This window comes from Rhizopus microsporus (genome assembly GCF_002708625.1).
Source record: "Rhizopus microsporus ATCC 52813 unplaced genomic scaffold scaffold_15, whole genome shotgun sequence".
In the NCBI taxonomy this organism is placed as follows: Eukaryota; Fungi; Mucoromycota; class Mucoromycetes; order Mucorales; family Rhizopodaceae; genus Rhizopus; species Rhizopus microsporus.
This window is the reverse complement of record NW_019671930.1, coordinates 714,020-739,364: the sequence shown is the minus strand read 5'-3', so window position 1 is coordinate 739,364 and position 25,345 is coordinate 714,020. Positions and strand designations below refer to the sequence as shown.

At 38.7% G+C, this 25,345-nt stretch overlaps 8 protein-coding genes across 8 annotated transcripts in view; 5 read left to right on the top strand and 3 right to left on the bottom strand.

Annotated features, from left to right (window-relative positions):
* Positions 1–205: 205 nt before the first annotated feature.
* RHIMIDRAFT_261775 (uncharacterized protein) lies at positions 206–367 on the top strand (the record flags this gene model as incomplete). The annotated part of the gene is made up of 1 exon (XM_023611565.1): positions 206–367. A coding segment is annotated over one exon (162 nt), but the record flags the coding sequence as incomplete, so codon positions are not given.
* A 5,198-nt stretch (positions 368–5,565) lies between these two features.
* RHIMIDRAFT_315176 (uncharacterized protein) lies at positions 5,566–6,280 on the top strand (the record flags this gene model as incomplete). The annotated part of the gene is made up of 1 exon (XM_023614981.1): positions 5,566–6,280. The coding sequence occupies one exon, from the start codon at positions 5,566–5,568 to the stop codon at positions 6,115–6,117; it is 552 nt and encodes a 183-aa protein (XP_023463851.1). The 3' UTR covers positions 6,118–6,280.
* A 1,672-nt stretch (positions 6,281–7,952) lies between these two features.
* RHIMIDRAFT_261774 (uncharacterized protein) lies at positions 7,953–8,586 on the bottom strand. The gene is made up of 3 exons (XM_023611564.1): positions 8,412–8,586; positions 8,127–8,339; positions 7,953–8,078 (listed from the first exon to the last, which is right to left on the bottom strand). Exons 1-2 carry the CDS (start codon positions 8,539–8,541, stop codon positions 8,182–8,184), a joined length of 288 nt encoding a protein of 95 aa, XP_023463850.1. The 5' UTR covers positions 8,542–8,586; the 3' UTR covers positions 7,953–8,078; positions 8,127–8,181.
* A 68-nt stretch (positions 8,587–8,654) lies between these two features.
* Positions 8,655–10,580, top strand: RHIMIDRAFT_229505 (eukaryotic translation initiation factor 3). Its single transcript, XM_023607643.1, has 3 exons — positions 8,655–8,896; positions 8,948–9,320; positions 9,372–10,580. The coding sequence occupies exons 1-3, from the start codon at positions 8,662–8,664 to the stop codon at positions 10,471–10,473; spliced, it is 1,710 nt and encodes a 569-aa protein (XP_023463849.1). The 5' UTR covers positions 8,655–8,661; the 3' UTR covers positions 10,474–10,580.
* A 1-nt stretch (position 10,581) lies between these two features.
* On the bottom strand, positions 10,582–14,255 carry RHIMIDRAFT_229501 (calcium-translocating P-type ATPase). The gene is made up of 8 exons (XM_023607642.1): positions 13,728–14,255; positions 13,584–13,677; positions 13,484–13,533; positions 13,246–13,432; positions 13,014–13,188; positions 12,858–12,964; positions 12,592–12,810; positions 10,582–12,537 (listed from the first exon to the last, which is right to left on the bottom strand). The coding sequence occupies exons 1-8, from the start codon at positions 14,071–14,073 to the stop codon at positions 10,644–10,646; spliced, it is 3,072 nt and encodes a 1,023-aa protein (XP_023463848.1). The 5' UTR covers positions 14,074–14,255; the 3' UTR covers positions 10,582–10,643.
* On the bottom strand, positions 14,252–16,363 carry RHIMIDRAFT_294065 (alcohol oxidase; the record flags this gene model as incomplete). The annotated part of the gene is made up of 3 exons (XM_023614053.1): positions 14,252–15,915; positions 15,969–16,104; positions 16,152–16,363. 3 exons carry the CDS (start codon positions 16,361–16,363, stop codon positions 14,389–14,391), a joined length of 1,875 nt encoding a protein of 624 aa, XP_023463847.1. The 3' UTR covers positions 14,252–14,388.
* A 522-nt stretch (positions 16,364–16,885) lies between these two features.
* RHIMIDRAFT_315172 (P-loop containing nucleoside triphosphate hydrolase protein) lies at positions 16,886–20,869 on the top strand (the record flags this gene model as incomplete). Its single annotated transcript, XM_023614980.1, has 12 exons — positions 16,886–17,085; positions 17,135–17,454; positions 17,502–17,571; positions 17,632–17,671; positions 17,719–17,832; positions 17,885–18,135; positions 18,184–18,295; positions 18,351–18,512; positions 18,563–18,684; positions 18,730–18,946; positions 19,001–19,409; positions 19,465–20,869. 12 exons carry the CDS (start codon positions 16,886–16,888, stop codon positions 20,802–20,804), a joined length of 3,357 nt encoding a protein of 1,118 aa, XP_023463846.1. The 3' UTR covers positions 20,805–20,869.
* A 439-nt stretch (positions 20,870–21,308) lies between these two features.
* The window catches only part of RHIMIDRAFT_229488 (MFS general substrate transporter), a gene marked incomplete at its 3' end in the record, with an annotated part of 6,299 nt that continues 2,262 nt past the window's right edge, over positions 21,309–25,345 (top strand). Inside the window, exons 1-5 of the mRNA XM_023607641.1 lie at positions 21,309–21,480; positions 21,529–21,584; positions 21,641–22,142; positions 22,308–22,351; positions 24,781–24,864. Of these exons, the coding sequence (XP_023463845.1) occupies positions 21,321–21,480; positions 21,529–21,584; positions 21,641–22,142; positions 22,308–22,351; positions 24,781–24,864 (846 nt within the window). The 5' untranslated portion in view covers positions 21,309–21,320. The remainder of the gene's footprint in view (positions 21,481–21,528; positions 21,585–21,640; positions 22,143–22,307; positions 22,352–24,780; positions 24,865–25,345) is intronic.

Sequence of the window (25,345 nt, the reverse complement as noted above, 5' to 3'; positions counted from 1 at the left end):
AAAAAAAAAAAGAAAACTGAACTTACAAAGAACGTCAATCAATTAAACAAAAACACTCAAGCTTTACAAACTCGAATTTCTAAACAACCTTTTATATCAACTTCCTATTATCGACATGGCCTTTTTCAACGGACAAATCGCGTTGGCAAACAATAACCGCACTCCAATCATTGAATTTCACGGTTACGAAGGAGAGGACTTCCGTCACTTTCAAGAAGTACTAGAATCCTACCTTGGTTTAAATAACGTCACGAATGAAGCAAGAAAATTAACAATACTTAAAGCACAACTACGTGGACCTGCTAAAATCTATTACGAAAAAGAACTAATCAGAAACAACCCGGATATCACTTTTGGTTTGGTTATTGCAGAACTAAAGTCGCATTACATCACACCAGAACTGATTCAAAATTATGAACTTGAGTTCAATGAAATGTACCAAGGCGAACAAAAACACCCAAGAGTATTCCTAGCAAGGCTACGAGAAGCTGCCGACTTGGCTGAAATTAATAACGAGGCTATTATTGAAAGCAGATTCCGTGCTGGACTGTTACGCGAAATTAAACAGTTCTGCATACAAAGTAGTTCCAACACTTTGAAAGACTGGCTTAACCATGCAGAAGGATGGTGGGACGCCAATCGACCACGCAAAATAGCTATGTATGATAACCCTTTCATACCAAGAAACGCAAATCAAGCTCTCATATATCAAGAAAAGCCCCAACACCATCACGCTCACAATAATTACAACCACAACATTGAACTAGTGGATGCTACTCAACCTACTGTATACATAACTCCTGCGAATGGAACATTATACAGTAATCAATTAACAACTATGGACACTTCAGGCAGACATACTCAATATAATCAGTTTACACCAATGGATGTTTCTGACAGGCATGTACAGTATAATGCGCCTTATCCAAACAACAGGGTCAACAATCAACAGGAATTAGTAGAACTCATACAGCAAACGATACGATTGGAGTTAAACAATCAATGTCAACAGCCCAACAGAAATTATAACCGATACAACCGTAACAATTATAATAATGGTAATAATTCTAACTATTATAAGGATAGATATGGAAGATATGGTAATGATTATCAGAACAACAATAATGCCGACTATGGAAACAACAATTATCACAATAATCGCAACACTCACAATGGTTCTAACAATAACAATAAAAATAATGATCAGCATAGTAGCCAACAACAACCATATAATCAACAGCCAAAAAACTAAATGGGTCGGTTGCCTTTAAACAAGGAAATGGTCAATCAAATACCCAAAATTTTACAAAACCCATTACAATTAACAACACACAACCACAATTGAACGCCATGCTAACTCAAAATGAACAACAAAAAGCACAGCATCACGATGATCTCTATCGAATAGTGAGACCAGAACGCCCACCTGAAATCACAGCTGCACCATATCCCAAAAGGAGAGCAACTGATAAAGGAAAACAAGCACCAGGTCCTTCTATTACCAAGCGAGTAACTACTCGATCTCACATTGAAGAAATCAATCCAACACCTATACCACAACCAAATTCTCAACGATATCAGCAAACTCAAGCGCATCATACAGAAATGGATACTGACTTGCCTATTGAAAACAGGGATAAGCCGAAGAGGCCTAGAGCAAAAAGAACACCGCCTGAAATTAAATACGACATCGTATCCGATGTACTTAAGCAAAAAGCAGACATTGAAATTGGTGATTTAATTACAGTAGCGCCTTCTTTAAGAAGAAAACTAGTAAACGAATGCAGACCAAAACACAAGAAGCTTGAAGTACAACAAACTGAGCAAACTATGGCTTTGATAGAAGATGACGAATACAATACAACTGCCGCCTATACACATGTATTCATTGGAAATAAAAGAATCAAAGCACTAGTTGACTGTGGAGCTGCCAAGACTTGTATGTCAAAAGCACTCGCTGATGCCTTGCAGCTTGAAATCGACGATTCATCAGAATGCGTTTTCACCTTAGGAAATGGTACCAAACAACCTACTCTTGGACTAGTATATGACGTACCCATAGAAGTAAAAGAAGATATGGCAATACCATGTGTAATTGAAGTACTACCATCTTGCCCATCACATCTTATTCTTGGAAACAATTGGTTGAATCGTGCTAAGGCAAAGATAGACTTTAATAGTCGCACACTCAAGGTCCATTATAAGAAACAGAAGGCAGAATTAGAAATACAGTTTATCAGAAAGAATGTCGGCATACCAAAAATGCAAATTTTCCAACAAACATACAAGCATCCAGTAAGCCTAACAAACAACAATCCAACGAAACAAGTACGATTCGATATCAGCGATTCAGACGAAGGCACCTCATCTGATGAAGATGAAGAATCTGAAAGTGAAGAAGGAGACGTTGAAATTGAAGAAGAGGAAGAACAGCCCCTAATGGTATTAGAAAGTGACAAGAAAGAAGAAGTCACCATAACTAGCTTCAAAGAAACACACATTATTCAAGCCCCAAAGAATGGAATAACAATGCCAGCAAATTCATCAATGACCTTAACTTTGGATAAACCTGAAAAAGAATCAAGCGACTGGATCTATCTTTTTGATACAGTACATCCCAAACTCAGCTCTGCTGAAGGATATTTTGACCCATGTTCACCTCTTGTAGTCAACAAACGAACAATTGAAATACGATTTTTCAACAGAACGAATACCGAAATTGTGATCCAACCTGAAGAAGAATTGGGAGTACTTGATAAATACAACTTACAGCAAGATATGGTCGTGTCAGCATACAGCATACAGCCTAATCCAGAATTATGTTTATTTGAAATAAGTAACAGAAGAAATAATCGTAGCAAGGAAGAGAATTTATTAGAACCTGCCCTATTTGATAAAATGGAAATTGGAGACTTACCTTTGGATATACGAAAGAAACTACATGCACTACTTAGTCGATACAAACACATCTTTGATTGGAACAACAATACCATGGGACGAACGGATCTTATACAGCACAAGATTGTTATTGATAAAGATGCCATGCCAATCAGTCACAGACCTTATAGGTTAAGTCCTATAGAGGCCGAATATCTCAAAAAGGAATTAGAAAAATATTGCAAGCTAGGCATAATATCACCTTCAAATAGCCCCTGGGCTGCACCAGTAATTTTAGTGAAGAAGAAAAACGGAGAATATCGTATGGTTATAGACTACAGGAAGCTTAACGCAATCAGCAAGAAAGATGCATATCCATTACCCAGAATAGATGATTTACTTGGCACTCTGGGCAAAGCCAAAGTATTTTCTGCTCTTGACATGCGAGCTGGATTTCATCAAGTGCCTTTAGAAGAATCTAGCAAAGAATTAACCGCTTTCACAACAAAATTTGGCACATATCATTACAACATGCTACCTATGGGCTTAGTCAACTCACCAGCAACATTTCAGCGCCTTATTGATTTATGTTTCAGACCGATAATCAGTAAATGCTTAGTAGCCTATATTGATGACCTCAACGTATACTCGGACAACGAATGTGAACATCTGCATCATTTAGAACTAGTATTTCAATGCATCGAAACAGCAAATCTTATACTCAATCCAGAAAAATGCTTCTTCTTTAAAGACCATTTGAAGTTCCTTGGCTATATTGTAACCAAAGATGGTATACACACAGATCCTGACAAGATTAAGAAGATTATTGATTATCCAAGACCCAAAAGTATAACACAAGTTAGAGCATTCTTAGGTATAGCCTCCTACTATAGGCGGTTTATCAAAGACTTTGCTGCTATCGCAAGACCATTACATGACCAAACAAAGACTAAGAAGAAAATTCCATGGACTCAAGCAACAACTAAATCATTTGAAGCACTCAAGAAGAAACTGACAACCGCACCAGTATTAGCAAGACCTGATTTTAACAAAGAATTCATTTTAGTAACAGACGCATCGAAATTAGGACTAGGCTGTGTTCTAACACAATTGGATGAAGAAGGAAAAGAACACCCTATTGTATTTGCAAGTCGTGGTCTTAAGCCAAATGAAGTAAATTATGCACCAACAAAGCTGGAATGTTTAGCCGTAGTCTGGGCAGTCAAATTATTTAGACCATATCTGCTTGAAAGAAAGTTTACCATTATCACTGATCACTCAGCATTAACCGGATTACTCAAAACATCAAACCCAACTGGAATCATTGCACGATGGATAGTTACCTTGACAGAATACGAATTTATTATCAAATATCGACCTGGACGTGTCAATGAAAGCGCAGATTTCCTATCAAGACTGGGATACTAAACACATATCAATATACTATTATAAACATATCAACTTGCATATTATTATTCACCACACGGAGGACGGGAGGGAAGATGATACATAACACCACAAAAGCCTAAAAATAGCATAAAATACTATAAAATAAGGGAATCACTACATGGAGGATGGGAGGGTAGTTGAAATATAATGTAGAAAACAATCACAAAAACAATACAAAAATCAAAAAGGACATGGTTGAACCAAACTTCAATACAAACAACAAAAAAAAAATCATTCAGTACAATCACAGGATACATTGCATTACCTAAAAAGAAAATACAGCGAATACAATAACACAACAATATAACAAAGAGGATAACAGTGAAGTAAATATCATATTGGAAACTCTTGGAAATCAAACAAACAACAAAGCCCAAAATAGATCGTATTGTACCACATCACAAGCCAGAATTAATCCTGTAACATATACAAGTCAGAAATGGAACAAGAACGCATAAATATACTCAAGCAGTATCTGCAAGACCTAAAGCTACCTGAAGATCTTACTAACAAGCAAAAGAAGTACCTTAAAAAAGAAGCACACAAGTTTACCATCTATCGATATAACCTACATCGGTACAACACTGAAAATGGAAGCATAAGAAAAGTCCTAAACAAAGAACAAGTAGAAGAGATTATGTACACATATCATCAGCATCCTCTTGGTAGACACTTGGCATATAACAATACCTTGCACAAGATTGCATCACGATATTATTGGGATTCAATGAACAAGGATACTATGGAATATGTGAAGAAATGCCATCGTTGCCAGTTGCATGGAAAGAAAACTTTAAACGAAGAATTATATCCTTTGCCTGTATCAATCAAATCTTTTGATCAAATTGCATTAGACGTCAAACATGGAACTAAAGCCATCATTCAAACTTGGAGATGTGGTATTACTTTACAAAGATTACTTATCAACATCATGGCCGGCAAAATTACGAGACCGATGGGAAGGTCCATTCATCATATATCAAGTTCTAGGCAAAGAAACGTACCATATAAAGAATTACGACACGCAAGATACTAAATTAAGAAGAGTCCATGGTAATCGCTTGAAACCTTATATGGTTCCAAAAATAAACTGGACTGAAGAACACGAGAGAACTATCCCAACAATCTTGGATTCTGAAACGCAGGAACTACTTCAATGACAACATTGTTAAAGATACAACACGAAAACATATAAAAAGGAACGAAATTCAAAAAAAAGAGAAGCAAATAATCACAAACATGAACTCAAATACTCAAGAACAAATAAGCTCTAGTACTTCTGATGCTATTCCACCTTATGAAGCTTTCTTGAGAGATTTCTTGGTAGATCTATACAAAGAACAAGGTTATGATGCTGCTTGCTATGCATTTAATGACTTCTTGAACTTTCGTGAAGAATACGATGGGATCTATACATATCATCTTGGAGACCAGGAAGTAACTAGAGAAGTTCTGGTAGAATTCCTGATGGGAGATGTAGAAAGGCGTGCTACAGAAGCCTTTAATGCCAATCTTATCATTCTACCTGATGATGAAGATGATCAAGGATTACCCTTGGCGGTTATCGAAGACCAGCTTCAAGATGAACCTATACAAGAAATAGAAAATAAAGATATTCTAGAACAAGCTAACAATGAGCAAAACGAAATTGAACAGTCGTGGGCAATCGGAGAAGAATACATCAAAAGAATGATACTGGAAGAAAAGATCAAGGAACTATACAAAAAGTACAAGGGTATACCAAGAGAATATGCAAGACTGAGCCAGCTTAAGCAAGAATTGGCTCAATAATTCGCAAACGACGTAGTTGTATGGTCCCACTCAAAGTTTCGCAAACCTTCAAATGCTAGACTTAGCGTCAGGATGTACACCGCTGCTCGTCACTTACATTTAAAGGACTTCGTACCAAATTATACAATGTACCGCGCATTAATCAAAAACTTGAAAGAAAAAGACGATTGGATGCACACAAGAATCGAGGACGATCCTTTTTGTAGTTGGGAGGATCTGTAACTACTATTTTTGGAAATTTGTTTCAGAGGACGACATCGTTGAAGGACCAAGTTGTCAAAGGACGAAGTCGTCAAAGGACTAAGTCATCCCAAAAAGGAAACTAACAAAAAAAATAATATAATGTAGTACAGTTTTCAAAAAAAAACTTTAAATATTGATACCATTGTGACAGATTTGGTACTTTTGCACCACCTAGGAAGCATTGGTACTCCGTCAACCACGGCTGACATTGACACTCAGTCAGTCATGACTGACTGTACCTAAATATACAATCTTACAGTATAAATACTCTTGCTCGTTGCGTCCTTCTTGGACAAGACATTGAATATTTGAATAAAACTACCCTTCTATCCTTATATTCTTTCACCTCGCTTATAAATCCTTTCTTTAAAAGATTTATAATCCTTTTTTTATTTTATTTTCTTTTCATTATTTACTTAAAAATCCTTCTGATCTAGTATCAGCCTCATACTACTGATCGAAATAGTCCTTGTACCTTTTTATTTTTAACCAATTACTTTATTTTTATACTTTATAACTCAATTGCTTATTTGATCTGTTATAGATCTGGTGGTCACCATCATAAACGACTTTATAGCTTAAAACTTACACTTTAAACTTACCCAAACAAATATCCAATTCTACACCATTTTTGGTATCTGCTACCAGTACTGTTTTGAACGGATGGTTCAAAAGTATGGTCAATTAAAAAGAATAAAAGGACAACGATATAAATTAAAATCCTTCTTTATTAGAGAACTTAATTTATACCGAAAGAGGATCCGATTTATGGAAGTCTTGAGAGTATTCCTATTTATACTATTTCAAAGTAGATGAGCGCTGATATAATAGTTAGATGACTCGCTTAAAGAATAATCAACGATGAAAATATACGCCTGTCGAGGTTCTAATTCATGCATATTTTGCCAGGTACAGAGGTAAAAGACAAAAGCTAATAAGATGAGAAGAGAATAGAAAAGGATAATAAGTCAGTGAGACTGAAATATATGATATCATTATTTACGATGAATAAAACAATGGTATTTATACTTTTTAACATCTACAATCAACAATGATAATTGGATATCATGAGCGTACCTATAAGCGTCGAGCTACAATGGGAATAGCTGGGAAGAACCTAGCTAGTATTAACTGTTGGTTCGATGTATGTTCGAGGTGCCTTGTTGATGAGGTGGTACATGATCTGACAATGTCTTGTCGAATAAGGAACCGTTGACCTGGAAGTTAGAGCACAGACGTTTAATTAAGCATTGTAACGGCGCTCTAAAAGTAAGCTCGCATATGATAGGTCATATATGGAAGAACTCCTAACGGAGTAACGATTACTACAAATATTTATTGACAATGCTGTGATGGCACAACATCTCTGATATAATATACGAATTTATCATAATTACACGCGACTGACCTTGGTTCTTTGTTGATGGCACATGACAACATACGTAAATAAATAACAATATTTCTTCTTGAAAAGAAACAATCCAAGATGGGATTTTATAAACTCGTATTTAGCTTGACACTACACATTGAAAAGCTTTGTTGGGCGACATCATAGGTAGTGGGTAGAGGTAGCGCGCCTAGAGTTAGTCTATTTTTGAGTGCACCAAGTGTTTGCCAAGAAAACAACACAATTTTGACTTCAGTTTTTATTAGTACGAAACCGAATTATGTGTGGCTGTATATAAACATGAGGGACGCTTGAACGTACTATTTCTACCCTTAATTTTCATAAATCAAAGGACTAAGGGTATCTGTTTATTATATACTTGTATAGTTGTTGTGCAGAGAGCAAAAAGATAATATAAAACAAATATATTCCTTTTACGTTTTTGACAATTCGCTTTGAATTCTTTCTACACGTTCAGTAATTTGTTGCATCAATGCACTACTTGAGTTTAATCTCTTTTTAGACTCCATCAACTTGTCTAAACATGACTGAAGTTTAGGAGGCTCTGCAATACCAGAAAACTGTTCCAAGTCTATCCTTAATGGTTGGATCCGCCATTTGTTTTGTTTGAATGTAGTAATAAATCATGTAGACTTTTATATACCTGAAGTCAATTTATCCATTTCTTGACTCAATTCCTTTTGGCTAACTTGAACAGATGTAATGGCTTGGTCTATTTCAAGCACAACAGGGCCAAATAAAGATTGTATACTTTGTGGTAATGATTCAGCCATTCGAGAAGCGGAAAAGTTTGGAGAAGAGGCAAAGTAAAAAAAAGGTAAAAAGGTGACTGGTTTCTCATGTAAGAACAATTTTTCTGAATTTTTTTTTGAACTTTCCTTTCTCTCTTTAACATGGCCAACTCAACCAAACCTCATTTTCAACTCCCTTCTATTTTCGATTACGAAGGCGGATGGGGACCTGCCTCTGATCTCGTTCCTGATCAGTTCAAAGATATTCCTTATGCACCTTACAGTAAGGGAGACAAGTTGGGTCGTGTAGCCGATTGGACCAATCCTGAAGGCCAAAAGCAAGATAACCGAGAAACTACTCGTCAAGGCAGAACCGGATTCAATCGTTTCAACAAAGGTTTGATATATTATAGACCAAAACTGTGGAAACTAAAGCTTTTTTGAATAGAACAACCACAAGCCTATGGTGCTTCATTTGCTTCTGCTTTTGCTTACTTCCACAATGAAGACGAATCTTCTTTTGCTGTTGTCGACAACCGTTCCACAGCCACCAAGAAGCAGGCCATGAAGGCTGTCGCTCCTCGCAACGTTCGCACTCAACCCACCAAACAAACTCGTGCTACCGGCCAACGTACTGGCAATACTGCTACTGCTTCCAAGTACGGTCAACAAAAGAAACGTTATGGATTCAAAGACTACGACAAGCCTCAACGTGTTCGTAATGCTTCTATTACAATTGGACCTGATTGGAAAGTATTGGATGAAATTGAATTTAGTCGTTTGAGCAAATTGAACTTTGCTATTCCCCCTGCTACTGAAATGTAAGTGTTTGTGTGTATATAAGAGGAAGAGAGACTTACTGGGATTGTTAGTGCTTCATATGGTTTCGTCAATATGTATGATAAAGCATATGATCGTGTCAATACCAAGAATGAAAAACCATTGCAACACATCGAACGTGTCAAATACGACTCAATGACAACCGAAGACCCTGTGATCCAAAAGCAAATTCAAGAAAACAAGGCCAAGGTGTTCGCTACAGATGTCGTACTTGCCCTCTTGATGTGTGCTCCTCGTACGGTTTACCCCTGGGACGTGATCGTCAAGAAGACAGAAGACGGCAAGGTCATCCTCGACAAGCGACCTGGCAGTGCTGCCGATTTCGTGACAGTCAACGAAAACTCATTTGATCCTCCAGTTGAAAGTGACAAGGACATGATCAATTCATGGTCTGCACTCTGCAACGAAGCCACCTATATCAACCAAAACTTCTCAAGACAGGTTCTCAGCAAGGAGAGTTCTATCAACTTTGATAATCCCAATCCATTCGCCACACCCGAAACAGAGAAAGATTTGGCCTCATGCGGCTACCGTTACAAGTTATTTGATATGACCAATGGTGAAGAAGGTGCAGAAAAGATTGAAATGTTGGTCCGTACCGAAGTTGACGCTGCTGTCAAGATGGGCAACAACACAAACTATATTACCGTTCGTGCGCTTAACGAATTTGATCCTACCGCCCAAGGATCTGGTGGTGCCTTGCCCTGGAAGAAGAGTTTGGACTCACAACGTGGTGCTGTCGTGGCGACCGAAATGAGAAACAACGCAGCCAAATTGGCTCGATGGGCCGTTCAGGCCATCCTTGCCGACGCCGATCAACTCAAGCTTGGTTATGTCGCTCGTACCAATCCCAAGGACAACTCACGTCACGTCATCCTCGGTACTCAAGCATACAAGCCTCGTGATTTCGCTGCTCAGATGAATCTGTCATTGACCAACGGATGGGGTATTGTCAAGGCTGTCGTCGATATGTGCTTGCAGTTGCCTGAAGGCACTTATATCATGATGAAGGATCCCAACAGACCTATCCTTCGTGTCTATCTCGTTCCTTCTGAAGACGATTTGGCTTTTGATGAGGAAGAGGAAGCTGAAGACGAAGAAGAAGAAGAGGCTCAACCAACTGAAGAAAAGTAATAGAAGGCACACACGGTTTTGTAATTTAAATGAATAAACACATACTTTAATCAAAGGAAGTATATTTATAAATATATGAATATATATGGGATAAAAAAAAGGAAGGGAAATATACACATAAATAATAACAAGTTTTGTTATTGTTGAAGGGAAGTCTAATTCAACACTAGTTAAAATTTGTATTCATGAACGGCTTTCTTGTTTTGAACATCCTTCATGACATGTTGTACAGCACTTTCCCAGTAAAGACGAGAATAGCTGATTTCATGATTGAATTCATCATCATTGTTCTCACTCCAAAAGCAAGGCAGACGGTTAGGCAAGAGACGGATGAAGGTACCTGCTGGAATAGAGAGTGAGCCGATGCCGATAGTGATCAACCATTGGGAGAGAGAAAGAGGAACTGTTTTGAAGGCCAAGCCACCGTACTGGACGATGATGACTTGACTGATGACTACAAAGCCTTGGATGATGAGGAAGAGATGATCGTGAGTAATACCACGGAGAATGTTGAGACGGTCATCGATACGGCGACAGTTAAGTTCATTAAAAACTTGCAAGAAGACAAAGACGTTAAAGACCATGGTGCGAAGAACCTTGGTGTTGGAAGGATCGAGTCCAAAGAGGGCGGGGCCATGGAACATGAGGATGAGATTGACAGCGATCTGGAAGAAGGCTTGGCCAAAGATCATACGGCTCATACGCCAGTTGATCAAGCTGCTATCCTTGCGAAGGGGCTTACGTTTCACCAGATCGTCTGTCAAGGGTTCGGTAGCAAGAGCCAAGGCAGCAAAGGTATCCATGATCATGTTGACCCAAAGCAATTGGACGGCACTGAGGATGCTTTCAGACTTTTCAGAGACGACAGCACTGATAAAGGACAAGACTACGGCAGCAATGTTGACAGTGAGTTGGAAGGTCAAGAACTTACGAACACCATCATTCACGGCACGACCCCATTTGAGAGCTTGGAGAATAGAGTTGAAGTTGTCGTCCATGAGGATGATATCAGACGCTTCCTTGGCGACCTCTGTGCCGGTGATACCCATGGCGAACCCAACATTAGCCAATTTGAGAGCAGGGCCATCATTTGTGCCATCGCCTGTCATGGCTACCACTTCATTACGTTCCTGAAGACGAGAGACGACGATTGTTTTGTCGATGGGTGATGAACGAGCAAGGACTTGAAGACGAGGAATGACTTCGTATTGCTCGCGTGAGTTGAGCGCGCGGAATTCAGGACCGGTCATGGCTATACCGCCGGGTGTGAGGATACCACATTCTTTGGCGATGGCTTTTGCTGTTTCCAAATTGTCACCTGTGATCATACGAACAAAGACACCAGCACGACGGAAGGCTTGGACTGATTCGATGACACCAGGACGAAGTTGGTCTTGAATGCCGACGATACCGAGCAAGACGAGATTATGAATAGGAGCATCATCAGGGCTGAACGAAATGAAGGTAGCTCGGTCGACGTCACGGTAAGCGATAGCAAGTGTTCTCAAAGAGCGTTCAGCATAGGCATTCACCAACATTTCCTGTTCGACACGAATGTGGCTTTCAATTGGCCGGACTTGTCCCTTGATATCCATATAGTGTGTGCAAGCCTTGATGATGGTTTCAGCAGCACCCTTGGTGTACACACGGTATTGAGAGCGGTCGGGGGAACGAGCGTTACAATCATTCACTTCAATCACGGTCGTCATACTCTTCACAGTGGAACTGAAGGGGTAAATCAGAGCGGAACGAGAGGCAGCACGATGGTCTTGGTAAGAGTAGCCGAGCTTACGAGCAAATTCGATCATGGCACATTCTGTAGTCGATCCAATAAACTTGATTTGTCCTTCTCCATCCTTGCCTTCGAATGCAGTTGAATTGACTGAAATGGCTTCAATGGTTAAGTCTAAGGCCAAGGGATTCACTTGGTATCGCCATCGTTGCATATCATGAGTTCTGGTGAACTGTTTCTCAGCTACAGAAGCACTGACGACTGTCATCTTGTTTTCGGTCAAAGTGCCCGTCTTATCAGAACATACGGCAGTAGCATTACCCATGGTCTCACTATGACAAGACTGAGTTTGAATGTAAATGAGTGAATTAATGCTGATGTCTTACCAAGCAGATAAGTGTCTAACCAGATTGTTATCCTTAAGCATCTCAGTAGTTGCAAAGGCCAAAGCCAAGGTGACAGCCATAGGCAAGCCTTCAGGTACGGCCACGACGATGACCGTGATGGCTTGAATGACGATACTGATGAGTGTTGTTAACAGTTCATTCATAGAAATCCAGTGATGGCTCATATAGCTCAGGACAAGCATTTTAAACAACAAGACACTAATTACCATATTAGTATAAGCACTTTCTTGTTTGTAATTACTTACATGAACATCAAACCAGCAGCCAAAAATCCAAACTTTCCAATTTGGTCAGCGAGAACATTGAGCTTGAGTTGCAATGGTGTGGCCTCTTCTTCAGAGTTACGCATTAGCTAAAATAAGGTTAAGCCTAATGCATTTTGTGTACACCATTGTACTTACCATCATGGCTCTACCATAAAATGAGTTTTCGCCAACAGCAATGACAAGAACCTTGGCAACACCTTGAAGCACTTTAGAACCACTGATGATGATGCAATCACCCTTTGTATCTTCATTTTTCTTGACAGGATTTGATTCACCCGTTGCAGCAGATTCATCACAACGAAGGTTATGACTAATATATAACGTGTTATGCCCCCTTCTTGCTGTGATTTTTTTTTTTTTTTTTTACCCTTCAACATAAATACAATCGACATTCAAAAGATCACCCGGTTCAATAAACATAATGTCACCTACGACAACATCCTGAATATGAATCTGCTGAGCTAATCCACCTCGTAAGACTTTGACTGGTCTATCTTCCTTTTTTGCGTTTAATTTCCTAAATTGTTTTTCCTTCTCGTAGTCGTTGATTGCATCTATTTAGAAATGTTAAATATTCTATCATATCTATAAAGTGTATTGCTTACTTGTGATCACAACAACGGCAACAGCACCAAGAATGGCTACACCATCTACCCTGTTTGGGAAAAGGTTAGGATAAGAAAAAAAAATTGAAGGTGAACGTACCATCCAACTTTGGGTTCATCAGCAGGATGACTATCTGAATTATCCTCCCAGATACCAACACAGAGGGATACGATAGCAGCGACGGTCAACATGACTAATCAATTAGAGCCACCGTTCAATATTCAAATATTATTCTATACTTACTGAGTGTTTGATCATTATAAGCAGCCCAAATCAATTGCCAGATAGTCTTCACGGGAGCCTCGGGTATTTCATTCACACCAAAGATGGCTTTACGATCTACAAAGGGAGCATGACTTTCTTGTGGGACGATACCATAGTTTGGATTGAATGATTCATCAGGTAATAAACCGACAGTAGGATCCACCTGAAGGACTTGACAGAGACCAGAAGTACCACCAAAAGATGACAGTAAAGAAGGATGTTCGACCAATTGGCTTAGATTATCTTTTGTTACTGAAAAATGTTTCTTGTTCACATTATTTGAATAAAGAAGAGGCGTCTTTGTATCTTCTGTTATTTCTGCCATCTTTAAAATAGAAAGAAAGGGAAGAAGAAGAAGAAGAAGAAAAAAAAGTATTCTATCGCACACACGCGCCCCCTTTTTTATAAAAAGTGTTTATGCAAGATGATAAAATAAATCTCTCTTTCTTTGTATTTTCTATGTTTTCTTCAAACACTTTATTATTATTTTCTTGTTCAACACAAATAAAAAGAAAAAAGAAAAAAAGATGTATCTGTTTCATCCCTTTTTGTGTAATTTAAATTTAAACTTATTTAAAAATCTAAACACGTTTCAACATCTTTTTTTTTCTTTGATGGTTTGCAGATCAATCATAAATATTTACATAATTAAGTCAGCTGCCTTTTCAGCTATGCCATACACGGTTTGCATAATGTGCGTAGAAATATGCAATGGAATAATAGATGCATCTACTACTCTTAGATGACTTGTTCCATACACTCTCAATTCACTGTCAACCACTCCATTTAGTTGTCTAGGCAACATTGAACATGTACCAACAGGATGCCAATCAGAACGAACATTGTGTATCAACCATTTTTTCAATTCTTCATCACTCTTTCCATTTTTAGGTTCAATATTACCTTGATTGATATCTCCCAGTCCACGAGATGTAAGGATACGTTGACCATATCGAGCAGAGATGAGGTGAATATCCAAATCGAGTGGATGAGAATAATACTGAGGGTCGATCACTCCATTGTCTTGAATGTCTGTGGACTGAATATGGAAATAACCTCGACTGAGAGGAACATAGAGAATATGATTCACTGTCTGATACTTGTGATGTTCAAGATCAATATCTTCTTTCATACCACCATAACCAGGTGAAAAATTAATTTCAATAGGCGCAACATGTTCTTGTTGATAACGAGATGCAATGATCTCGTACTGTCGTCTGAGCAGTTCTGGATGACATGCACCTATCTTTGCGTAATAATCCGCCCATGTTTCGGTTGAATTGAGAATAAGGGATGCCATACGTTTTCCAGATTGTAACCATGTATCTTTGAATAGCTGCTGGACTGAATGGTAGGCAAGATTATTGGGAGCTACTGTCCAGAGCCCCGTCTTGTTTTCTTCGTATACCTTTTTCTGCTCTTCAGCCAATGTTTGGTTTATGGAGACGCTATCGGTTGTGTAACCTCTGATGTTTGTATAAGACACAGCCACCCCATGGACGTGATCTTGCAGATTGGATCCAACACCAGGTAGATCCAACAAGATATCTACTCCTGCTCGTTCAAGTACCTCTTTGGGTCCAATGCCTGAGAGTTGTAATAGTTTGGCAGAACCAAACGTACCAGATGATAGAATGACCTCTCGTCGCGCCTTTATGATCGTTTTATGGCTTTGATCTCCATTCGTTGGAACATATTCTACACCCACTGCTACTAATTTGCCTGTCGCGTTGTTCTTTTCTAATAATACACGACTTACTGTCTGATTTGCCATAATGGACAAATTGTCTCTTCCTTTGAACGGTGCAATATATCCTTCATATGCATCCTCTCGACGCATCGTTCTTGGATTGAGTGTGTTGGGTACCGTTGCATAAAAACCATGGATTGTGCCATTCATCAGGTCAGGAGAGACTTCAAACCCTAATTCGTCCATCGAAATGTTCCATTTACCCGATTGAGGGAGTTCGTAGTTGGTGAAACTCACGTGTAGTCGTCCATTCGTTCCATGAAGATCTGGTTGGTAACGAGCACCATACCGAATTTGATCCTCGGTAGGTGAATTGAATCTTTCGGCGCGCTTAAAGTATTCAAATAGCTGTGCACCGTTCCACCCAGGGTTACCAAGTTCCTCCCAAGCATCATAGTCCTTTAGATTGGCACGAGCCTAGTTTATATGGATGAGTGTATGCCAGGGGTTTTGTAGAAATGATCAAATACCCAAACTAAACCATTGAATGCACTTGTACCGCCCATCAATTGGGCAGCTGGGATCTGCATCGTTCGGTTTTCCATATGCTGTTGCGGAACAGTAGGAAGGTATGGGCAGAGATCAGACCCAATCACTTTACCGTACCTTATTCGAGTCAGATACAGCATGTCATTCCTATATCTTATGCTTACATGGCAGGTGCATAAATCGAAAAATCGTCCTCTACTATAGGTCCTGCTTCAATCACTAACACACGGACATTAGGATTGTCACTTAATCGACTAGCTACAGTGAGGCCAGATACACCACCACCAGCGATAATATAGTCATATACTTGTTCATCTTGACCGTAGATACTCTTGGCTGCCAATAAAACTAGGGTAGATATCTTCCAGAGTTGCATATAGGCGTGTATTGGTTTGATCAAATAATAAAAAGAAAAAGAACGAAATTTCTCTCTTCTTTACGTCAAGCTGACACCCATATCATCGTACACGCTTGTTATTGGAGAAAGAGAGGGAGAAAAGACGATCTGATAACGTCATTCTTATAAAATATACAGCATGTTTCACTGGTATAGATACATCTATGGTTTGAGGTGCATATTTAGTTGCAGATAAGCTCTGTATACACATCGCATCATCTTATCTTTATGCTTGTGTATGGCTGCAGTAAGAAGAACGAATATCTGCACAAGGTGTATAATCATGTATTTATCATCTTGTCACTATGCATATTCCATATCTATTTGCCTCTCTCTCTCTCATTTGATAAGGTAAGGTCCATAACGTGAGCATTGTCTTTCTTTTGTGTTAATTAATGCGGAATAAAGGGATACTTGTTAAATCTCTTTTTGGCTTTTAGCGGAGTTGGAACGCGATAAAAAGGATGAGGTACCAATTTTTTTTCTTTTTATTGTTAATTAATGGTTGCGGGATCAACAAAAAGGCATCAAGATCAAGAAGAAGAAGAAGAAGAAGAATGTGCTTCCACAAAGCGTCAAAGACTAGACGATGACAGTAGCCCAAGCGAAGAAGATGATTTAGAGGAAATTTTGACAACCAACACAACTCCTAGTCTTATTGAACATAATGATATCGCTTTACCCATTGATGAAGAAGACGGGTATGCTGACTATTACAACATTAAAATAATACTAACTCTCTGTTTAAAGTTTTGTAGAGGGTTCAATCGTAAAGATCACACTCACTAATTTTGTCACGTATGATTATTGTGAAGTGTTTCCTGACCCTCAAATGAATATGATCATTGGCCCCAACGGTACAGGAAAGTCTACCATTGTCTGCGCTATCGCTTTAGGTCTTGGTGGTACACCTGCATTACTTGGAAGAGCTAAAAACATTCAAGAATTTGTGAAGACAGGTCAAGATGAAGCAACGATCTCTATCGAATTGAAAAAAGTCAATGATCGAAATATTGTCATTCAAAGAAGCTTTAAGAAATCAAGCAACTCAACTGTTTGGAAAGTGAATGGTAAATATTATACAAGTCAGGGTTCTTTGTATTAAAAGTTACGATAGGTAAAAGCACGACATACAAGGAAGTCTTGAATATTGTTCATAGCTTGAATATTCAAGTAGACAATTTATGGTAACCCTATCTTTTTTATTGATGAAAATGATATATTGTTTACATCTATTTTTCTTATAGTCAATTTTTGCCTCAGGATCGTGTTGCAGAGTTTGCTGAAGTAAGTCTATAGCCATAAAAGAGATCTAGTGTTTAATCATCTTCTAGTTGACACCTCCTCAGCTGCTCGAAAAGACTCAAGAAGCCGTAGGCGAAAAGCAGCTCTATGAAATGCAGCAAAAATTGATTGATTTAAGAAAGAAACAAAAGGCATTGCAACATGTAAGTTCGTTTGATTTACTCGCGGTTTTTTTCTTATCTTCTTTCTCTCTAGATGCTTAAATCCGATATAGACCATCTTGCTACACTGAATGCCAGAAACGAGGATTTAAGAAGAGATGTTGATCGTATGAAGCAGAAACAAAAGATTTTAAACGAAGTAGAGCTCTTGAAAGCACAAGAGCCGTTGATTAAATATTCTGAAGTAAATAAGCAACTTGAAGAGCTGAAGAGGCAGGTAGAGGAACAAAAGGCGACTGTTAGAAAAGTGAATGCAGAATATGCACCACTTCAAGAACTGTTAAAGTAAGTTCAATTTTACCAGCTTGTTTCATGACTAATCCCATTCTATAGGGAACATGAAAATGAACTAAAGAAAATAATAGCCAAAAATGCTGATGAGGCAAAGGATTGCAATGGATATGCGCAAGAGTTAAAGGATCTGCTTGTTAAAATCAAGACTATTGTAAGGACAACAAAGGCAAAAAATAATCGCACACTCATAGATATCGTGTATATAGAAAGATGGAATTGATGCTAGAAAAGCAGATATTAAAGCTATCGAAAAGAGAATTCCGGAAAAGGAGCAGAAAGTGAGAAGCATGACAAATAGAATCAATGAACTCGAAGAGACGCTTAAGGAGCCTCCTAGTAATGATACCTCAGAGATAGAAGCCAATATTGTAAGCCAATTCACGCACACGCAATTGAATGAATACTTATATCATTGTAGACGAGCATTAATAGAGAAATATCCGAACAGAGAGATAAAAGCGATGAAGTACAAAGTGAAGCTAGAGAGTTGGCAATAAAGAAGAGACAAGAGAACAGACAGATTGAAAATAAAAATCAAAGGTAGAATGATATCAACTGTATGAATGTTTAATTAACTGTAAATAGGCTTAATGACATGAAAAACACACTCAACATTCGCTTACAACACTTGCAACAATACCATCCGGATACTTTCAAGGCCTACAACTGGCTCAAGGAGCATCGTCAGGAATTCAAGGGCAGAGTTTATAATCCAATTTTGTTAGAGCTCAACTTGAAGGACTCTCGATATGCATCACATATCGAACGTATCCTGGGTGGCTTCCGTAGCAACATGCTCAGAGTAAGTACATAGTATAAAAGTAAAAGAAAAACGAAATCTTATCTATTTCTATAGACGATTGTTTTTGAAAACGAAGAAGATTATATAAAGTTTACAAGGTTCGCTGCTGATGAACAAAAGTGGCGTATAACGGCTGCTTTGCCAGAAGAATTGAGTGATGATCTTTTGAATAAGCCTACAACGACAGAAGAGCTCCGTGAAAAATTCAAGTTTGAACACTATATGGTTGACCTTATCCAAGCGCCCAAGTACTTACTAAAGTATATTTGCCTTGAAACTAAAATGAATATGATACCCGTATCTCTCAAACCAACGGATGAAAGACACATTGCCAACAGTGGAATCTTTCAAAAGTTCACAGCCGCTCAAAGTTATTACAATGTCAGACCCAATAGGTATAGACATGGAACGTATCAAACGGAAGTCAACCATTTACCACCAGCCAGAGTGTTGAATGATTCAGGTATGTTTTTGCTTATTGTTAAAAAGCGCAGAAAATTAAATCAATGATATAATAGTGGATAACGAAGAAAGAAGGAACTTGATTGAGTCTATTCGTACTCATCAGGCCAACATGCAACAATGCGAACAAGATTTGAAAGAGTTGAACAAGAAAAAGGATACTATTGATCAGGCCATTCGGGAGCTAGAATTCAAAAAATCAGACTTACAGTCTCAAAAGAGAGATATCCATATCGCTGCTCAGCAATATGAAGCAAGAAAGCGACGATTGCGTCAACTTGTCGAAGAAAGAGATCAACTAAAGAATGAGCCCGAGGAAGATCGAGTGAAGATGGACCGATGTAAGGAAGTGATTCAAGAATTGATTGAAGAGGAAGCAGGATATTTGAGCAATTATACAAACATTGCAGAAAAGATGGTTGAAGCCTATCGAGCATGCAGCCGTTGTAAACTGGAATCTATAGAGGCAACGGCCAAATATGACGCGCTCAAATCGTACATTAGAAATCAAGCGTCTGCTCTAGAAGAGGCTCAAAAGACATTATCAAGCTATAAGCGAGAACATGATGTGTTGGCTAATCGTGTAAAGACATTGATGGGAGCGGTTAGGACTGCTGGTAAGGAACTTCCTGACGAGTTGAGAGAGGAATTCACGGCGATTGTGAAGCACTGGAAAGAGAATGGTCCGACTTACACCGTGGAAGAACTGGGATTGAAGATTAGAGAAAAGGAAGGTGAAGCATCAGCTATCCGTTTTGCCAATCCTGATGCGATGAGACACTACGAGGAGAGAATGAAGAAGATCAACCAATTGCAAAGAACGATTGACGTACGCAAGCGTGACTTGGAAGAAATCGACACTAAAATTACTGAGTTACGTGAGCAGTGGGAACCCCGAATTGATGGTTTGATTAAGCGTATTAGCGAAAAGTTCTCTGAAGCGTTCCAGCGTATTGGATGTGCAGGTGAAGTAGGAATTGACAAGCAAGAAGACTTTGACAAGTGGGGAGTGCAGATTCGAGTCAAGTTTAGAAATACGGAAAAGCTCCAGATATTGACTGGACAACGACAGTCAGGTGGTGAACGATCTGTGTCGACCATTCTTTATTTGATGTCACTCCAGAGTTTGGCCAAGACACCTTTCCGAGTTGTAGATGAAATCAATCAAGGTATGGACCCTCGAAATGAAAGATTGATCCATCAGCAAATTGTCGAAGGAGCCAGTCGTTCGGGTACGTCACAGTACTTTTTGATCACACCCAAGTTACTTCCAGACCTTTACTATAATGAGCAAATGCGTGTTTTATGTATCTATAATGGAGAATGGGTACCTAGCAAGATCAGTCCATTAGAGAAATACTTGGCCCATGCTCGTGCACACCCGGAAGTAGTTTAAACCCAACTGTATGCAATGTATATATATATTTTTGTCCATGTGTTGTATATATTTTTATAATAACTCTTTTTTTTTTGCTTGCTATTTCTTTTTTTTTTTTTTTTGCTTAAATTGTGTAATACGTGTTACGATAGGAGAAAGAATTTTTTTTTTCTTTCTTTCTAAAGATTCCACGCAAGGGTTGTTGGGAAATCCAAGTGTGAAAAAAAGCAATGCACTTTATCTCTTTCAAAAGCGATGTCTTCTTTATTTCTTTTACATCTTTGCTTATAGATATTTTCTTTTTCCTGGGATCCAAAAAGTACAAATGTATTTCCATTTTAATCTTTCCCGTTTTAAACAGTTACACCTAAACATGTTTGAACCATTCCACTTTTTCTTCTTAAAAGAGCGAATTACACTAGAGTAAATATAAAAAAATCAGATAATTGTGTATCCGATCAACCCGCTTCTTATAACAAGATCAGATAATCATACTTTTTTTCTTTTTTTTTCTTCTTTTATTCTTTATTATAAATGAATACAACAGAAAAGCAAGAAACGAATTCAGAAAAAGTAGCCATTGAGTCAATAGACAATGAGAAACAAAAGCAGACTTATGGAGGCGACACTGCCCTTGCCAATGCTCCCTGGAAGTTTAAGATCATTGCCCTTGTCACGGCTTTGTTATTTCCTTGTAAGATCACGATATACAATAGTTTACCTAACTAACATATCATCTCAGTGGGATCACACTTTTCTGCTAGTGCTTTATCAGCCATGAAAAGATCCATTGTGAAGGTAAACAAGCATTCATTTTTTTTATATGGATGGTCTTTTAATAAGTTAAACTATAGGAATTAGCCATTTCTAATACGAAATATGGTGTTATTTCTGCCTCTGTCTCAATTATCAATACAATTTTCCCTATTGCAGGCGGTATCTTCATTGACATGTTTGGTTCTGTCTGGGGTACCTTGGCAATTAACTGTATGATCATTCTTGGTTCTCTCTTGACCGCCCTTGCTGCCAAATACAAATCTTACGCTCTCATGGTCGTTGCTCGTGTGGTCTTTGGTATTGGTAGTGGTTTGATTGTGACCATGCAAGAATCTCTACTGTCCAAATGGTTCCGTACAAAGCATTTATCTATTGCTATTGGTCTTCAGCTATCCATTAGTCGTCTCTCGACCTTTTTGGGTACACTCGTTGCGAACCCAGTCGCTTCTGCCACAGGTGACTGGGTCTGGGCTTTCTGGCTTTCATTCATCCTTTGTGGCTTCTCCATCATCATGAACTTAATCTATGCCCTTGTCGTGCGTCACCTTAGGGGTCAAGTAACCCTAACAAAGGAAGAACGTGAAGCTTTGAAGCAAAAGAAAACATTCAAATGGCGTTCCATCTTCAAGTTCCCTACCATCTTCTGGCACATCATCTTGATCGAATTCATCTACGCTGCCGTCTGGTCCTCTTTCCAAACCATCTCTACCGACTTGGTCATCATGCACTTTGGTAGCGACAAAGTCTTGGCTGGTTACAAGGCAAGTGCATCTCAAGTCGTGCCTATTGTCGCCACTCCTATCCTTGGCTTCATCATGGACTATTATGGTTGTCGTGTTCTCATCCTATTGCTTTCTGCCGTCTTCTTGATCCTCAGTTCAGGTTTGCTTGGCTGGAGTTACGTGGATGCTACCGTCGGCATGGTCTTCTACTCCATATCCTTGGCCTTTGGTCCTATTGCCATGATTACCTCTATTGGTATGGTCTTGCCCTCTGAATATATCGGTACTGGTCTGGGAATCTACAAGAGTGCCAATAACGTAGGCACCTCGATTTTGGATGTGGTCGTAGGTGTCGTTCAAGACAAGACTGCCAATCAGAGCTACGTCAATGTCATGCTCGTCTTCATCATCCTTGCTGCTATTGGGTTCGTCTTGATTATCGCCCTCTGGGCTAATCAGTTCAAGTTTTACGGTAACTTGCTCGAAGTCAGACGTACCATTCGTACGATGCGTATGCAAGAAATTAACGACAAAGAACTCGAATATACCTCCAAGGGCATGGACCCTTACACCGATACACCTACCAGATGGACAAGTTATCCTATCGTTGGTTCCTTTGTTGCCGCTCTTTTAGTTGCCTGGGTCTTATTCTTTGTTTATTCCATACATGAATCCAGCGCTTAGAAAAAGGGAAAAGAAGAAAAAGTTTTTTATTCATAATAATCATATACTACTACTACTTATTACTATTATTATTATTCTACAAGTGTGATTGAAATGCTAATAAACATATAATGCTAGAATGATTTTTTGTTTTTCATGTACGATATATCGTCGTCTTATTGAAGGCTAGGCAGGTTCCAAGTGGAAGCAGAGGGTAAGGAAATATCTGTTGATGGTAGATGGACTAGTCGAGGATGAGGATGTGTTGGGATGTTCGTGTCTGTATGGTTTATTCTACAAATTGTATAATATCTTTCAATATCAATAAAGAACTTCTTTTCGCAATGATTAATTATTTCGAGGATTCTATCTGCTTCATCCAAATCATAAGTTACACCCAAACATAACTCCTTTAGGCGCGATAGTCTCGATAATAACTGATGAATAGAGTCCGATGTGAGAAGGTCAAGTCCACTGACATTCAATGTTTCAAGTTGGAGGTCATTGTCGTTCAGCAAAAAAGCGTGATCAGTGAGTAATCGACAGCCCGATACGTCCACGTGTCTTAAAGAGGGACAGTGAGAAAGGAAGAGCTATACATATCGTACAGAAAATCGATGAATGCTCAAGACAGACGTATTCCTTTATTTATTTTTACCTGCATTGCTTGATTGGTCACGCCTGTCTGGTAAGCAAGTAGTAGCGTCTCTAGTGATGTACATTCTATGGCCAATCGAAAGAATCCATCGCTACTATTCACTTGATTACATTCGCTCATATCGAAATAGACAAGCGACTTGCTTGAATCTGCAATTAATCGTAAATGATGAGATGTCAACTGACTGATATCACGCATACGGAGGTGTGTCAGTTGTGGTGCTTTCCTAAAATACCTTGTCAGGGCAGTACTCGACAATGACGTACAGTGCTCGAGACCAAGGTCGGTGAGGTGAAGACATTGTCCAATGGCATCCAAGATGGCGTCGTTTATATCTGTCAATCGGATACATTGTAAAGTACTTGAGTGCCGTTGAATGATATCGACCATCATTTGAGCATCCATCTTCCCGCAGCCATAAAGAACAAGTGATTCTAGTTGATTCGGTGACATGTGCAAAAGAGGTTTTATTGCATCACTCGATAAACAGTAACATTGAGACAGATTAAGCGAGCGTAAATAACGACTAGAGGCAGCAATCATAGGATAGACGATATAGTCTTGCGTGGCTGCATTGGAAAATTCAAGTTCCCTCAGGTGAGGAAACAAAAAGGATTTGAAAAAGAGTCGCTCTAAGCTATGTTCTTCTCGTGCTGACCATTTAAATTTCCAAACAAGTTTATTATACGCCGTATTATTATCCAATGTGTTTTTAATTTTACGTAACGTTCGAAGTGAAGTTGGATTTAGCGTTCGCCAGAGCCTCTCAGATGCAAATCGATAAAACACTCTACAAGTCAATGCTAGACTAAAGAGGTCCTTAGTATCTACAAAGCTACATAGAATACTGGCAATTTCAGCTATTAAAAGTGGATGATTATCGTATTGCATTGTAAAAATAATAAAAAAGAGGGACAAAAAAGGGATAAATTACCAAGTTCCCACAAATTTATTTATTTTTGTTTACACTTTTTTATTACTGAATACATAGGTTGGACCTTGATCCCATTTTGGCATTGCACTAGGATCTACTTACTAACGTTTGATTTTGCATTAGTGCATAAACAACAATACCGTTACCGCACTTACTACCAACTGTACATCTTTCCAGGTCACCTTTTACCAGTTGACTCAGCACATGATGCTTGCCAAACATGTAGAGAACAAGTTGTAGTCACGCGTCGTAGACATCGAGCTCGGCGAGACAAAGGAAACGAAGTCTCCATCAGGTACAGAGACAGAAAGTGATGCAGACCTCGTTGCATAAATTTCGCAGCTTTTTCCCCTTCGCCTATTGAACATTGAACGCATGGACAGGGAATATTCCCATTGCCACGCCCTTCAGAAAGGAATGAAAATCTGGACTTCGAGATTATAAGAAACTTTTCAGCTATGCTTGCCCAGTGCAATCCCTTCGCACGTATTTACCGTCATACATACAAGATATTAAGTAACCATGAGAGCTTTAGCATCAGCAATGAGGATACTGTATTTTTATTAATTATTGACGTTGATTTTATAAAACATTGTCATAAAATAAAAGAAAATATTTACGTAAAAAGACGACAAAGAAAAATACGTTTGAATAAAACGACATCATGTCAAAAAGAGAGATAATGAGTATATGTAGAAAAAGAGGGAAAGAGTATGTTAGTATTAGAGCACATATCCTAATATTAGTTTTACTTACCACCAAGGTGCATTCTGGGGAGGGTAGCGATAACTACCCAGGATAGTTT

Coding starts and splice junctions, on each gene's coding strand:
- RHIMIDRAFT_261774 (XM_023611564.1), bottom strand. CDS start 8,541: ATGGCTGAATCATTACCACAAAGTATACAATCTTTATTTGGCCCTGTT. Junction 8,340..8,411: donor AATGGATAAATTGACTTCAG/GTATATAAAAGT, acceptor CATTAAGGATAG/ACTTGGAACAGTTTTCTGGT.
- RHIMIDRAFT_229505 (XM_023607643.1), top strand. CDS start 8,662: ATGGCCAACTCAACCAAACCTCATTTTCAACTCCCTTCTATTTTCGAT. Junction 8,897..8,947: donor ATTCAATCGTTTCAACAAAG/GTTTGATATATT, acceptor TTTTTTGAATAG/AACAACCACAAGCCTATGGT. Junction 9,321..9,371: donor ATTCCCCCTGCTACTGAAAT/GTAAGTGTTTGT, acceptor TGGGATTGTTAG/TGCTTCATATGGTTTCGTCA.
- RHIMIDRAFT_229501 (XM_023607642.1), bottom strand. CDS start 14,073: ATGGCAGAAATAACAGAAGATACAAAGACGCCTCTTCTTTATTCAAAT. Junction 13,433..13,483: donor TGCCGTTGTTGTGATCACAA/GTAAGCAATACA, acceptor ATTTCTAAATAG/ATGCAATCAACGACTACGAG. Junction 12,538..12,591: donor GTTAGACACTTATCTGCTTG/GTAAGACATCAG, acceptor GTCTTGTCATAG/TGAGACCATGGGTAATGCTA.